Consider the following 13,431-nt stretch of genomic DNA (forward strand, 5'->3'; position numbering starts at 1 on the left):
TTTCACCTTGGTGACATTAAAACAGTTACAGAGTCTAGTAGCTGTGATAGAAGAAAACTGAGGATGGATCAACAACATTGTAGTTAATCCACAATACTAACCTAAATGACAGAGTGAAAAGATGGAAGCCCGTACAGAATAAAAATATTCCAAAACATGGATCCTGTTTCCAATAAGGCACTAAAGTAAAACAGCTGAAAATGTGGCAAAGAAATTCACTTTAAATCAAATAAAATATTATTGGTCACATATGCATATTTAGCAGATGTTATTGCGGGCATAGCGAAATGTTTGTAAATGCTTTATGTCCTGGATACCAAGTTTTATGTTTGGGGAAAATCCAACACAACACATCACTGAGTACCACTCTTCATATTTTCTAGCATGGTGGTGGCTGCATCACGTATGGGTATACTTGTCATCTGCAAGGACTAGGGATTTTGTTTTTGTTTAAAAATAAACGGAATAGAGCTAAGCACAGGCAAAATCCTAGAGGAAAACCTGGTTCAGTCTGCTTTCCAACAGACACTGTGAGACAAATTTACCTTTCAGCAGGACAATAACCTAAAACACAAGGCCAAATATACACTGGAGTTGGTTACCAAGACAACATTGAATGTTCCTGTATGACCTAGTTAAATTTTTGACTTAAATCGACTTGAAAATCGATGACAAGACTTGAAAATGGCTGTCTAGCAATGATCAAAAACTAACTGAGAGCTTTAAGAATTAAAAAAAGAATAATGTGCAAATATTGTACAATTCATGTTTGCAAAGCTTTCAGAGAAAGACTCACTGCTGTAATCGCTGCCGCAATCGCTGCCAAAAGTGATTCTAACATGTATTGACTCAGGGGTGTGAATACTTATGTAAATTGAATATTTCTGTATTTCATTTTAAATAAATTTGCAAAACTTTCTTAAAACACGTTTTCACTTTGTCATTGTGGGGTATTGTGTTCAGATTGACGAGAATAAAAATCTATTTAATCCATTTTGAATTCAGGCTCTAACACAACAAAATGTGGAATAAGGCAAGAGGTATGAACACTTTTTGAAGGCACTGTATAAGCCCTTAAAGGTCCATAACTCAGTAAAACCAATAAATACCCTATGTGAGCTTTCGTCCTTTATTCTGCAAATGTTAAGTAACTTAATGACAGCATTAAGAAAGAAAGATAGAGACAGAAAGCTGCTAGACATGTTCTGGAATGTGCTGTAAGGGTGCGGCATCAGTATCAGTTTAGATGAAGTCCTACTTTACCTCTGTGTGCCAAACAACATGATTGGGCATGTCAGGGTGTTCCAGGTATGCAGTCAAGTATCAGTTTGATTTATGTACAATACCTAAAGTCTTCCAGCCATGGGAAATGCGTAGATGATTTCAGAGTTATTCTAAGTCGGATTTCTGTACAGTTTTGCATTTTGTATTTTGATATTTATTAGGATCCCCAATTAGCTGCTGCTGAGGCAACGGCTACTCTTCCTGGAGTCCAAACAGGAAACAACATAACAAATCAAATAAATAATATACATAAATACACACACATTTACATTGCAATTTAGCCATTCAGCAGACACTCCCATCAAAAGTGACCCACAGCTAGTGCATTTATCTTAAGATAGCCAGCCGAGACAACCACACATCACAGTCGTAACCCAACCACGTACCACATGCATAATACAATACATAATACAATGAAACATACAACACATAATACAATACATAATACAATACATAATACAATGAAACATACAATACAAAATGCATAAACATTTCTGTGTGGCTCTTCACAGTCCCCGTCCTGCCATAAGGTGGTCTTTTTTCTGGTTTTTGAATCTGGTTTTATTGCTAGCTTGAGTTACCTGGGGTGGCAGAGAGTTCCATTTAGTCATGGTTCTATTTAATACTGTGCGTTTCCCAGCCTCTGTTCCATACCTGGGAACTGTCATACCGATGAGTGTCCGAACTGTGTGCCAGTTCATCATTTCTCATCATGTATGCATTATGCAATGCTTTTGCAAGGGCACTGATCAGATAGAAATACTTGTCAAAGTGTTTAAAACTGAAGGGAAATACTGTAAATGCTTCATCCATTGTTAGCCTTTTTAGTGGGTATGTTCTTAACTCTAAGGTGGCTTTCTCTCCTCATCTCCTTTTCTTCATGTGAACTGTCCTAATTGAACTAGACAGACAATAATTCTTTCACATGTCCTGTCCCCTCAGGTTAGTACAGATGAAGGGTAGGAGACAAGGAGAAGAAGCCACTTAGACTATTGAGAGGCACCCCATTGAAATGAACCGAATTGCAATAGCATATAATTCCGCATTCTAATCAACTGATGTCAGTCACTGTTTCATCACTGTTTACTGTAAGGTTTCATTGTACTATGGAAGCCATGAAAGGCTTGTGTATCATCCCATATTCTGAAAAAAAAAGAAAGACATGCCGAAATGATCCCTCTAGTCATTCAGAAAGGCGTCCAAAGTGAATGTGTCAAATTAAAACATGTCTTGGCAGTTGGCGGAAGAGAGTGACTTATTGTAACTGCATCGGTCCAAAACTGAAGCAGGAAGTATTGGAACACTACTGTAGCTAAGATATAATTTGACACAGTTTATGATATACTTATCTTGATCCACAATCCTATCCATGACCTTTCTGATCCAGAGATATCGGCACGCATGTACAGCACTGAATGCTCTTCTAATGTACCCAAGTACACCCACATAGCAGTCAAAAGAAAAGCATAGCATAACAAATGTCTTTTCAAGAACAAAACAATTATACGATGATAAAAGGACTAAACACAAACAATAGCATACAGTAGGCTATTCAGTATGATGTAATGAGGCTATGGAGTATGGTGTCCATATTAGGACAGCCTCGGTATTGACACTGTAATGGAGGGCCTAATGGTACATCATTGAAAGACAGTTCACAAGCCAGGGTCACTCTGAAAGTTGAAGGATAGTCAGAATAGAGAAATGCATTGCTATGTACAGTACACTCAGGCGTGAGTTATGACATAATAGTCTGTCCGTCCGTCTATATGGATTTTAGGACTTAGGGGTAGACTCCATGATGCTTGCTGTTTGTATATAGGATATAAGAGGAGATTATGGCCTTGGCTGACAGATGGACATGTTTTGTAAGATTGTGTGAGTCATGGACTTCAGATGGTGTTCGCTCCTTTGTGATGGCAGGGAATTGGGAAGTCATTTATCTTATAACTTGTCCTTGTGGTAAAAATGATGTGGGTAAAACAAAGCGCGAATTAAAAGTGTGAATCTCGTAGCACCATTCGGTGTAAAAACACTCGAAGCACCTGATTTCGTCTCTACGTTATATCGGCATCGAACATGTCACCCTCCCTTGGAGAGGGGGTGACCTCGACAATTTATTGTTAAAAACGAGAGGCTAAGTCTTTAATTTAAAGACCCTTGCTCCCTTGGGTCTCAACGTAGACTTTGATCTGAAGCCATTCTTGTGATTATTGTGATTTTGCTATTCATTGTAAATGTTTGTAGGCCTATATAGACAAGTTGTATCTATGATCGCATGCTATCAATTCATGTTTTTTGTATGTTCTATATATATCTGAAAATTAACCAATGATATCAGGCCACATGATTACAGACACCTGTGTGTCCTTTGACACTATATAAACTAGTGACCCGCAGTGTTTGTCATTGTACCCTGATGAAGACAGCTTGTCTGTCATAACGTTGGTTATTAGGTTATTAAATTATTGCATCTGCACTCCTAGAGTGTGCGGCTCTCCTTTTCTTTTTCAAGGGAATTGGAATGAATCCATATCCTCTGGACCCATCTCTTTCTGATTCTCAATTTCTTCTCTCCCATTTACATAAGAGTTGGCACACTTGGATGGATTGCCATTTTGGGCTCATCTGTGGAAAGCTGATACTCTCACAAGACTCATCTGAAGGTCCCTGGTACCAGTTTGAAAAAATGAATGGAAGTACTGGATATGGAGATAAAGTAGTTTAGTGTCTAAAATAATGGGATGTTAAAAAAAAAGTATCTTTCTTATATCTCTCAGCTATAGGACAGACACTTCAGAACAAACTTCCTTTAGTTTTTTTCTTTGGACTATCTGTTGTTCCATGTAGTGAATCTGTTCTTCAATGCGTTTCTTTTGAATAATAGCAGTAATGCCAAATTCAATGTTTCATTAAATAAGTTATGTATATATATATTTTTATACCTTAAGAGGTCTTAAAAATCAAATAGCTAAATGCTTCTTGGTATGACCATCTTAAAGAAATTTCATTTGTTAGCTTAAAAGGCCCTCCCCTAGAGGGTTACGGCTTGATGCAAACAAACTTATTGCACAGAGATAACACTGTAACTGCCGCATATCTGACATTTCGCTAAAACACTCACATAATTGTCTCATGAAAGTGACTTCAAAGCGTGAGCTCCTAAATAAACAAATGAATAAACATCACGTTCAGTAGGCCTACATCTTCTTGAACCACCCAGGTAATGACAGCTATTCAATAAGGTAAAGGTTGTTCCATGTATCAGGCATCGCAGGCTGTTCTTCTGTCAGTTTCTCTGAGGTCTTTCATGGCCCTTGGTCTTCAATCTGCTGCTCGCATGTCAAAAGTAGAGAGTGATTTCTAGGAGCAGCACATTACTCTGAAATGAAAAAATGGAGAACCTTGTCTGAACCTTGTCTGATGAAATGGCTCATACTAAGAACAGGCCTAGCTTGTGGTCGACAGGTCAGAAGACAAGATAAGACCAGACAAGGGAATAAAGTGATTTAGTTGACCAATGGAATCAAGGTTCATCAAATTGAATAACTACTGGGTGTTAGCCAATTGTGATGCCTGGAAGCAGCTCTAGTCAAGACAACACCACTAATATAATGCATTTGACAGAATGGTGTGATATAACTGAAATGTTTGTCTTCACAAAAATGTTTACACAACCATTGTTTAACTCTTTTTGTCAGAAAAGGTCTCTGCTCTAAATCAGTTGTACAACTTCAGTGTGTACGGGCCCAAATGTGCTTCATCACTAGTGTCATCTTCACTCACTGTAGTAGGAGAAAACAAGTATGGCATGAACTGTTTTATGACAAAAAGTGATTGAAAGCGTCTTGAAAAAACTATGGCATCGAAGGAGATAGAGATACATGCCCATGACCTATACAGAGCAGGCAGAGCAGAACAGAGTATTATCCCAGAAAGCACCCTATCAAAATGTAATTCCCTGCCTATTATTCTGCAGAGATGCACACAGAGGGCCAACAATATAACATGAAACAGTGAATATCACTTATTTTGTTAATTCATTCTAATTAGATCATCTGGATCCTTACTTATTTTGGACAAAGTGGCCTGGATTTCACACAAACAGACAAGATGGAGTGGAGGCTCCTGTCATCCCTTCTGTTCAACCACACAGCCTCCTGGCCTCAGTTTTTTCTTCCCGGGAACATCTCCATCAAAACCAAGTGAAGAATTGCCAACTGGAATTGCTTTTCGAAAGAGAAACATGTTCTCAAGGAGAGAAAAAAAGTTCAGTTGACATGGAAACCAACTGACATCATTTCCCTCGCAAATTCCATTACTCGTCTCGCTCATGTAATGTCCTTTTGTATACCAACGAAGGTGTAGCCGTACGTTTGGCTCTGGCAGGCCTTGGAGTTATGTAACCATTGTTGGTACAGTCTCTGCAGCAAGAGCCTTTTCTTCAATTCCACTTAATATCCCTCCATAACGGTCCTTCACAGTGGAGGACTCTACTCCATAAATCTCTCTTTGTATAGTGTGAAGGCTTCCAATTCCAAACAGAACTCTGTACTTGTCAAACTGTACATCTAACCTGGTGACATGTTGCACAACTTGACACCACTCTGCAATTATCAACCGTCACTCTATAACATCCTTGTTTTATCCAACGGTCTGTATATTGATAACATGCGTCATTCCATTATGTCTTGTAGTTTGTTTTTAGTTAAATGGGTTGGTGGGAACACCAACCGAACCTGGTCTTCACACCCTCTGCTCTGTGAGTGACGACAGGATATCCTCTGACAGGGCTGGGGATGTATTCACACTTAGTGCACCGCTGTTTCCTTTCAGCAATTTCACTCAGTAAGTACGCTATGGCGGAGCCTGTCCAAGCTAAATGATTAATGGGGTTGAAATGGCTAATGATGGTGCAGAGGCTGCAGAATCCAGGTCTCAAGAAAAATAATTGAGCTGAAAAGACATCCAGGTTTTCTTTTCCTAAAGTCTTCTACAATGACCAGTCTCTCTCTCATGAGAAATGCTATTATTGCTGCTCGGCACCACATTGGTCCAACATGTAAAAAAAAAAAAAGCACTTACCTTGCTAACAGTGCTTAATGTCAGCTATTTGAGTTTGATGTACAAAACCAGAAACCCATTGGTAAAGAGAATCACGATTTTTTGGATTTCATAACCTTTTCAAGTTGCCAGTGAGAAACAGAGTTGTGTTTCTAATAATAAAATCCCTCGACGTGATGTTTAGCAAGCCTCGCTGATGCTTTAAGTCTTTAAAAACAACAGAGAATTTAACTTCAAGGCAGTGTGGATAAGTCCCTGTGGATTTAGTATGCGTGCTAAGTGGAGAATGGCTGGTTGGAAATAGAAAAATAAATGCGAGTGTAGAACCACATACTGCAGAAAGCTTTGTGATGGTGTATTGTGAGCAATAGCTGCTGTAGTTGAATGCATTGTACAGCGAGCTACTGTGTGTAGGCTTCATGGAGAGAGTAAGACCTGTATAGCACTCAAGGTCCTGACAGAAAATAGTCATAAGTTGTTTGACTTGTAAGCCTTACCCAGTCAAGTCATATGTACGCAATCATTTAATTGTCTGGATATAGAGCCATAGAATGGTCAGAAAAACATACTGTGTAAAAATAAAATATTTTTTAGGTGACCTGTACACTAGTGAAGTTTGCCATTTCCTGCTATTGAGTTCTGTATGGAGGATGCCCATCCAAATTGGGTTTAGACTAGCTTAATAATAATTAAATGGGACCGCAAACAATAACTAATTCTCTTGGTTGATAACCACAATATTTTATATGGACATAATCTAAATTGTTAGATGATAATAACAGGACTGTGGGAGAGTAAAGACAAAACTATGACAGCAACATCATTATGATTTAATGAAAATCATGACATTTAAAACAGCATCAGTCACAAAATATATACAAAGAGGGTTTGTTTATTAAATAAATACTGCACCATGTAATAAATTAATCTATTCATATACACTATGTGAAATGGCATTGGTCCTTAAAGGTCCTCTGGCTTTCTCTACCTTTGATGTCACAGTAGGGCACAGTTGTAGCTGCACCATTGGCTTAGCAAAAGACCACCTGGCTAGAAGCCAACTCCCCACCTAGTGTTGTGGAATGTTTTCACAGTAACACGTTTCCTCCTCTGCCCTGCAGAGAGCTACTCAATTCATCCCCACCCTGTTGAAGCCTCGCCTTAACCAAAACACCTAACTCCGCAACCACGCCAAAAAGTTGTCCTTTAAAAAAAATAAAAAAAAAACACTAGCGTTTCAGTTCCTTTTTGCAATGTATCACCTGGATCCAGCCCAGCATTGTCCTGCTCCTCTTACCAGCCTTTTCTCTTGGCTTTCCATGAAGGGATGAGTTCTTTGTACCTCCATTCCATCCTGTCCATGCTGCCACAGACTTTCCACCCTCCAACCACAACAGAGCCATGTCAATTAACATGTTCTCCCGTTAAACCAATCCCAGCCTCTTGACCTCTAGTGCAAACACCGAAGCCCCCAAAATGGCTACAGTCTTGTTTCTTCAGTTGCACCTCTGCAGCAGCATGTTGAGTGCGTACTCCATGCGACTGCACAGGTCAGCGCTGCAGCCAGCCATTAGGAGGGTGCTCAGGCGCAGGGTGGTGGAGATGCGCTCCTCGTTGATGTAGGTGAGCAAGTACTCATCACTCTGTCTGCACAGGAGGATCTTGGTGTGGTCATGGTAGAAGTTCACCTGCAAGGGAGGGGAGGGAGGTTAGGAGGACTACCAACTAAGTAAGGATTCTTTCACATGGGAGTGGCTATATGTAGACTGTCTGTGGTGAGGCGTGAGCCTAGCAGTCTAGTCGGATTAGAGGTTTATTTTGAAAGGTGTGGACGAATGCACTTGTGAAAGCAAGGAGTTTGCGTGTGTGAAAGTGTTGCTGGATATGCTACAATATATTCTCATTTGTTTTTCAAATCAGGGAGTTTGTCCCCCACTTTCAAGAAGCACAGTCAAAGGGGTTAATCTAAAATGGCTCCCTACTCATTTTAGAGAACAGTCATCTACAAAGAAGACAATAAGCGATATAGCTGTGCAGCTGTACCTGGAAGGTGCCGTCGTTGAAGAGCATCATGAGGGCTCGGTCTGACTTCAGCCACTGCAGCAGGTAGAGCCTGGGGGCTCTGGGGTCTGTCACATTGGGCAGGTCTCCACCATCCATAAGGTTCTCCTCCATGTAATGGGCAAAGTATTTCAGAATGGTGACCTGGCCTATGAATGGCTCTGGAGCCTCACAGGTGGAGAAGACAGAACAATGGCCCAGCTCGGCATAGTAGTGAACGGTCCTGGAGAGAACACCAAGGGGGAAACAGTTAGTAAGGGATACCAATGGCATGATAACACCTTATGTGAGAATGGAATGGCTAAGTAATAGCAATGCCTAGAGATTGGCCAGGCCAAACATATCCTTCTACCTAATAGCTTTGGAATTGACAATCCTATTTGCGAATGTATTAGTAAGATCAGGAACCAAACTACAGACAGGGTGGCACTACTCACCTCTTATCTGCCAGCAGACTCATGTGCGTGCCATTGTTGAAGAGGACTCCCACGGTGTGGTCCGACAGCTGGTAGCCAAAGCCGTACTTGTTGGAGTAGTCCACCCATTTGGTCACCCACTGGAAGCTGCTGCCCAGATTCTCTTTGGGAAGGGCATCAGCTAGGGGGGAACATAAACTCAATACTACAGGCTATACCACAGAATTGAGAATCTCTTAATTTCTTGTATGGTTTCATTTTAATTACATGTTTAGGTTGCCACGGTGATATAAATAAAATACATTTCTATCTTCATTCAGTTCATTGTTATGTTTATTACATACCTTCCGGCATATTCTCCAGACACCCTTTCAGCACCCGGGCCACGGTGTCTGCTACACTGCCCATGGTACTGTCCTCAAGACCTGCAGAACAATAAAAAAATGTCATCAAAGACCATTCTCGATGTTTACATTTGGTTTCAAAAACATCCTGCTGAACTAGGAATCTATCCTATTGTATCCCACATTGATTGTCTCAAATGTAACTGGCACACTTTAAAATACACTCATACTTTTTTATTATCTAACTGTGCACAATATAGGGAATAGTGTGCAATTTTACACAAAGCCAAGTCTCGCTCTGCACTTACATTCACTACTGCAGCTGCCCAGGGTGCCTCTGACAATCAAACGGATTGTGTCCCTCAGCTGCTGCTTGTTGGTGCCGTTGACCCCTTCCTTGACGGGGGCCGCTGGCCTGGCCACAGTGGGGGCCACCGGGGGCTTTCTGCCGTCCTCAGATGCCTGTCTGGAGAGAGGCTGGCTGATGGACGTCTTCCTCAGGTCATTCCGCAGCCTGGTGAGCTCCTCTTCCTCTTTGGCCATTCTATCTGTGAGCAGAAAATGGTGTCAAATTTAACTAAGATGGCTACTACGTAGGTAAGATCAGTATTGTTTTTAATCAACATTTTGTTTTTTATTTGTCAGGTTACTTTGATACACGCATGCATCTGTATTGGAGTAAGTAGACCAAATTTCATTGCAATTTATTTAAAATGTGATTGCTCAATGTGAGAGCTATATCATCCCCCTTCTTACTACTCAAATACCCTTTCAATACTTAACATTTCACTAGGATAATAAGCACACACAGACAGGGAGTACATTTAAAGTACTACTTACTCAAAGTCCCCAAGTACTTGGCTTTGTCCTTCTTGCCCCCTCCGAACAGGGCGGCCGCAGCCTTCTTGAAGAAACTCTTGGCAGGGCTGGTGTGGTGGAGGTCTGGGGCCGTGTGGCAGCAGCTGGCCGACAGCTTGTCTGGAGTGAACCCCTGGGAGACACACAGAAAGGGAATGGACGTTAGCCTGATGTCGAGGTAGCCCAGGGACCAAGTATGGATTGATCTCCACCTAAATATGGTTAGAAAGGAGGTGTGCTTGTGGTGATAAGTGTTGAGTGTGCATGGTCAGTATGTGACTGAGCTCAGTCACAATCACAGAGACTGACAGCCTCCCCCTTCCAAACATAAAACACACCTGGGTGAAGAAGTCATGTCTGAGGATGTCCTCCAGGTGTGGTCTGTCTGCAGGGCTCTTGGCCAGCATCCTGCTGATTAGCTGTTTGGCCTGGGCCGTCAGGGAGGAGGGCAGCGTGTAGCGTGCCTCACGGATACATCGGTACGTCTCCTTCAGGTTGGTGGTCTCAAACGGGGGTCTGCCAAGGAGCATGGTGTACCTGCAGATGCAAGGGATGGACAGAGACAGTCAGTAACCCCACTAATGACTGAGTGATTGGGTCAGACCTATACTCCACCGTTTTACAGTCAAGGGAATAGCCTTGTGTTCACACAATCACAACTAATAAATTGTAGTTGCCTGCACCCACTCAAGATGGTCCAAAGAAACATGAGTTGAATATCTAAACTCGAACAGCAGAATCCAAACATGAGAAGCATGTGCATAACCTAAACCTATAGTACAATTCTGAAACCTCTGACTGACACAAATGCAGGATTTACCCACGTTAAGTAGCCAACATATCTAGTTAAATAAAGGTTAAATACACTAAAATCTCAGGTTAGGACTTAAACACTTAAAGAATTCAGACATGAATCTGAATGAAGCAAGAGGCTCCATTGAGGTGAATGTGAACATGGAAGTATCCAAACCAAACATACATGACGCATCCCAGGGCCCAGATGTCCGACTCGCAGCCGTGGCCCTGCTTGTTGAGCACCTCAGGGGACAGGTAGTTGGGCGTGCCACATATCGTCCTCCTTCGGTTCTCCACGGGCTCCAGCTTGGCAGCCAGGCCAAAATCCCCTACCTTCAGGTCCATAGACTCGTTGATGAAGAAGTTGCCTACGGGGGGGGACGAGTGGGGGGGGGGGGGGTGGAGTTAGTGACGTTGGTCATGACAATGAAGACATAACCTAAGAGGAGGAAATATACAAGAGGCAGTCTAATGAAATTGACTATGCACATCTTATGAAATGCACAAAATGCAGCAATGTAGAATGATTCATCTTTTAAAGCTGTGTTAAAATCAGAAGTCAATGAGCACAAATGTTCTATCAATGACCTGAAGGATGTGCCATTGTCCTAAAACATTACAGGAAAGGTCCATTTGTTTGTTTAATGGTGAAACAAAAACAATATTTTTCCCAATGATCCAACAGAGACTGGTGTGACTAGCCAACCTACCCAGTTTCAGGTCCCTGTGCAGGATCTCCTGTTCGTGGAGGTACCTCAACCCGGAGACGATCTGTCTGAGGTAGTACCTCACCTCAGGCTCTGTCAGTACTTTCCGAGCCTTCAGGATGTGGGCCAGTGACTGCAAGGTAAACAAAGGAAGTGGTTAAAAAGATGTCACCTTTGTTGATACCAAGGAAGTAGGCAGCAAAGTCAACAGGGTCATATTAAATAACGAACAACATTTTGCAACGGAAAATGAGCATTTGTTAATTGACCATTTCAGTAAAGGTTAGGGGAGGGTTTAACTCACTCGTCGACTGCAGTATTCCAAGAGAATGTAGATGTTGTCTTTGTCCTCAAAGTGGTGGTAGAAGTGCACAATGTGCTTATGGTGGAGAATTCTGTGCAGCTCAATCTCTCTGTCAATCTATTGAGGAATTCAAATTACCTTTGGTCAAATAACATGCACACACACACGCGACATGCACCACCATCAATAAAAGAAAATAAAGCATTGCGGATACCTTTTCCCTTTGGTGCGGTTTGGAGACCCGCGTGTGTGGAATGATCTTTGCAGCATACACTTTGCCTGATGCCAAATCTGTGAATTCATAACATTTGGCAAATCCTCCCTATGGACAGAGAAGTGTCAGATCGGTAAATCAACAAAGATGTACTGAAAATGTACCAGCGGATCAATGTAGCCTGACGCTCACTATCTCACAGCCATTGGTGTAATTGCATGGAGCCACATTGAAACAGTTTCTAGCCTACACCAATAATGTGATAAATTATAATATCTATAAAAATGGCTTGCAATAGGCTTCTACAAATGATAACATGAACAGTGTACAACAACTTTTTTCCCCTTGACAATATTGGAATTTTATAAAAGACTCAGCCAGGTAGAATTCCTAACCAATCTGTTGAAATGAATTTACCTTGCCCAGAACTTTTCCTCGGCAATAGCATTTCCCCTTCGTTGGATCCGTAATAATCCGTGACAACTCTTGTGTGGCTTGAATTTGCTCCTCTGATTTCTTCCTCTTGATCTCCGAGGGCTTGTTCACCGAGTGTTCACACATGGTGGGTTGGTGAGCGATACTCCTGAGTATATCCATGTCTGCTCTATAGTGAGAGAGACTTGGTGTATTTGATGTGGACTGCTGAACAGTCGCTCGGAGCTTTATAAAGGAGTGTCCGCCCCTAACCATCGACGTCACACAGTATGGCTCTCCGCCGTGATATGACTTCAAACCATGTTCAACAAATCGGTGTTGAAGAGCGCACGTAACACCTCTACCGAGCAAACTCGTAGGCATAATAACCATGTGAGACAAGCTGCTCCATATGAATATACACATATGAGCTTTCCTTACTTATTTACAACAAAAAAGAAACAAATCATAGCGTTCCTAATATAATGTTCGTTAAATATGTCAAATATATTTATATAATATCGGAAAATCTCGGGTACAATCCCATCTCTAGTTATCAAACTGAAACTTTTATCACCGCCTTCAGACGATGATGAATGATGGTGCCAAATAAGAGACTGAGATGTTGGGCTACTATAGTCCCTAATAAATAAAACACTTACACGGGTCATAAAAAAACACCACCTTTTGGTTAGCATATGTGTATTCAATAGGAACCTTTCTGATAGAGTTTGGAGGGGTGGGGACGCCACCCAGTGGAACTCAACGCATCTTCCATACATATTGTGTGCCTCGTTATGATGATGATCAGTGTGAAAAGAAGACAGATAGAGGCCTAGACAATGTTTTTTTTATTATTGCTCAGTCAAATGACAATCAGTTGTATATAAAGTTTACCTAATTTCACACAAATCAAATATTCTACTGTTTGATCATAAAATATGAATAAATAACATGTTTTTCTATTATT

At 41.3% G+C, this 13,431-nt stretch overlaps 1 protein-coding gene across 1 annotated transcript; it reads right to left on the minus strand.

Moving 5' to 3' along the window:
* Positions 1-7,157: 7,157 nt before the first annotated feature.
* On the minus strand, positions 7,158-12,696 carry LOC100195918 (serine/threonine-protein kinase PLK2). Its single transcript, XM_014144140.3, has 12 exons — positions 12,465-12,696; positions 12,048-12,155; positions 11,834-11,950; positions 11,533-11,662; positions 11,007-11,190; positions 10,366-10,564; positions 10,010-10,160; positions 9,478-9,717; positions 9,170-9,250; positions 8,847-9,006; positions 8,392-8,632; positions 7,158-8,036 (listed from the first exon to the last, which is right to left on the minus strand). Exons 1-12 carry the CDS (start codon positions 12,642-12,644, stop codon positions 7,845-7,847), a joined length of 1,983 nt encoding a protein of 660 aa, XP_013999615.1. The 5' UTR covers positions 12,645-12,696; the 3' UTR covers positions 7,158-7,844.
* Positions 12,697-13,431: the final 735 nt, after the last annotated feature.

Source organism: Salmo salar, chromosome 01 (assembly GCF_965601325.2).
Source record: "Salmo salar chromosome 01, fSalSal1, whole genome shotgun sequence".
Lineage (NCBI taxonomy): Eukaryota > Metazoa > Chordata > Actinopteri > Salmoniformes > Salmonidae > Salmo > Salmo salar.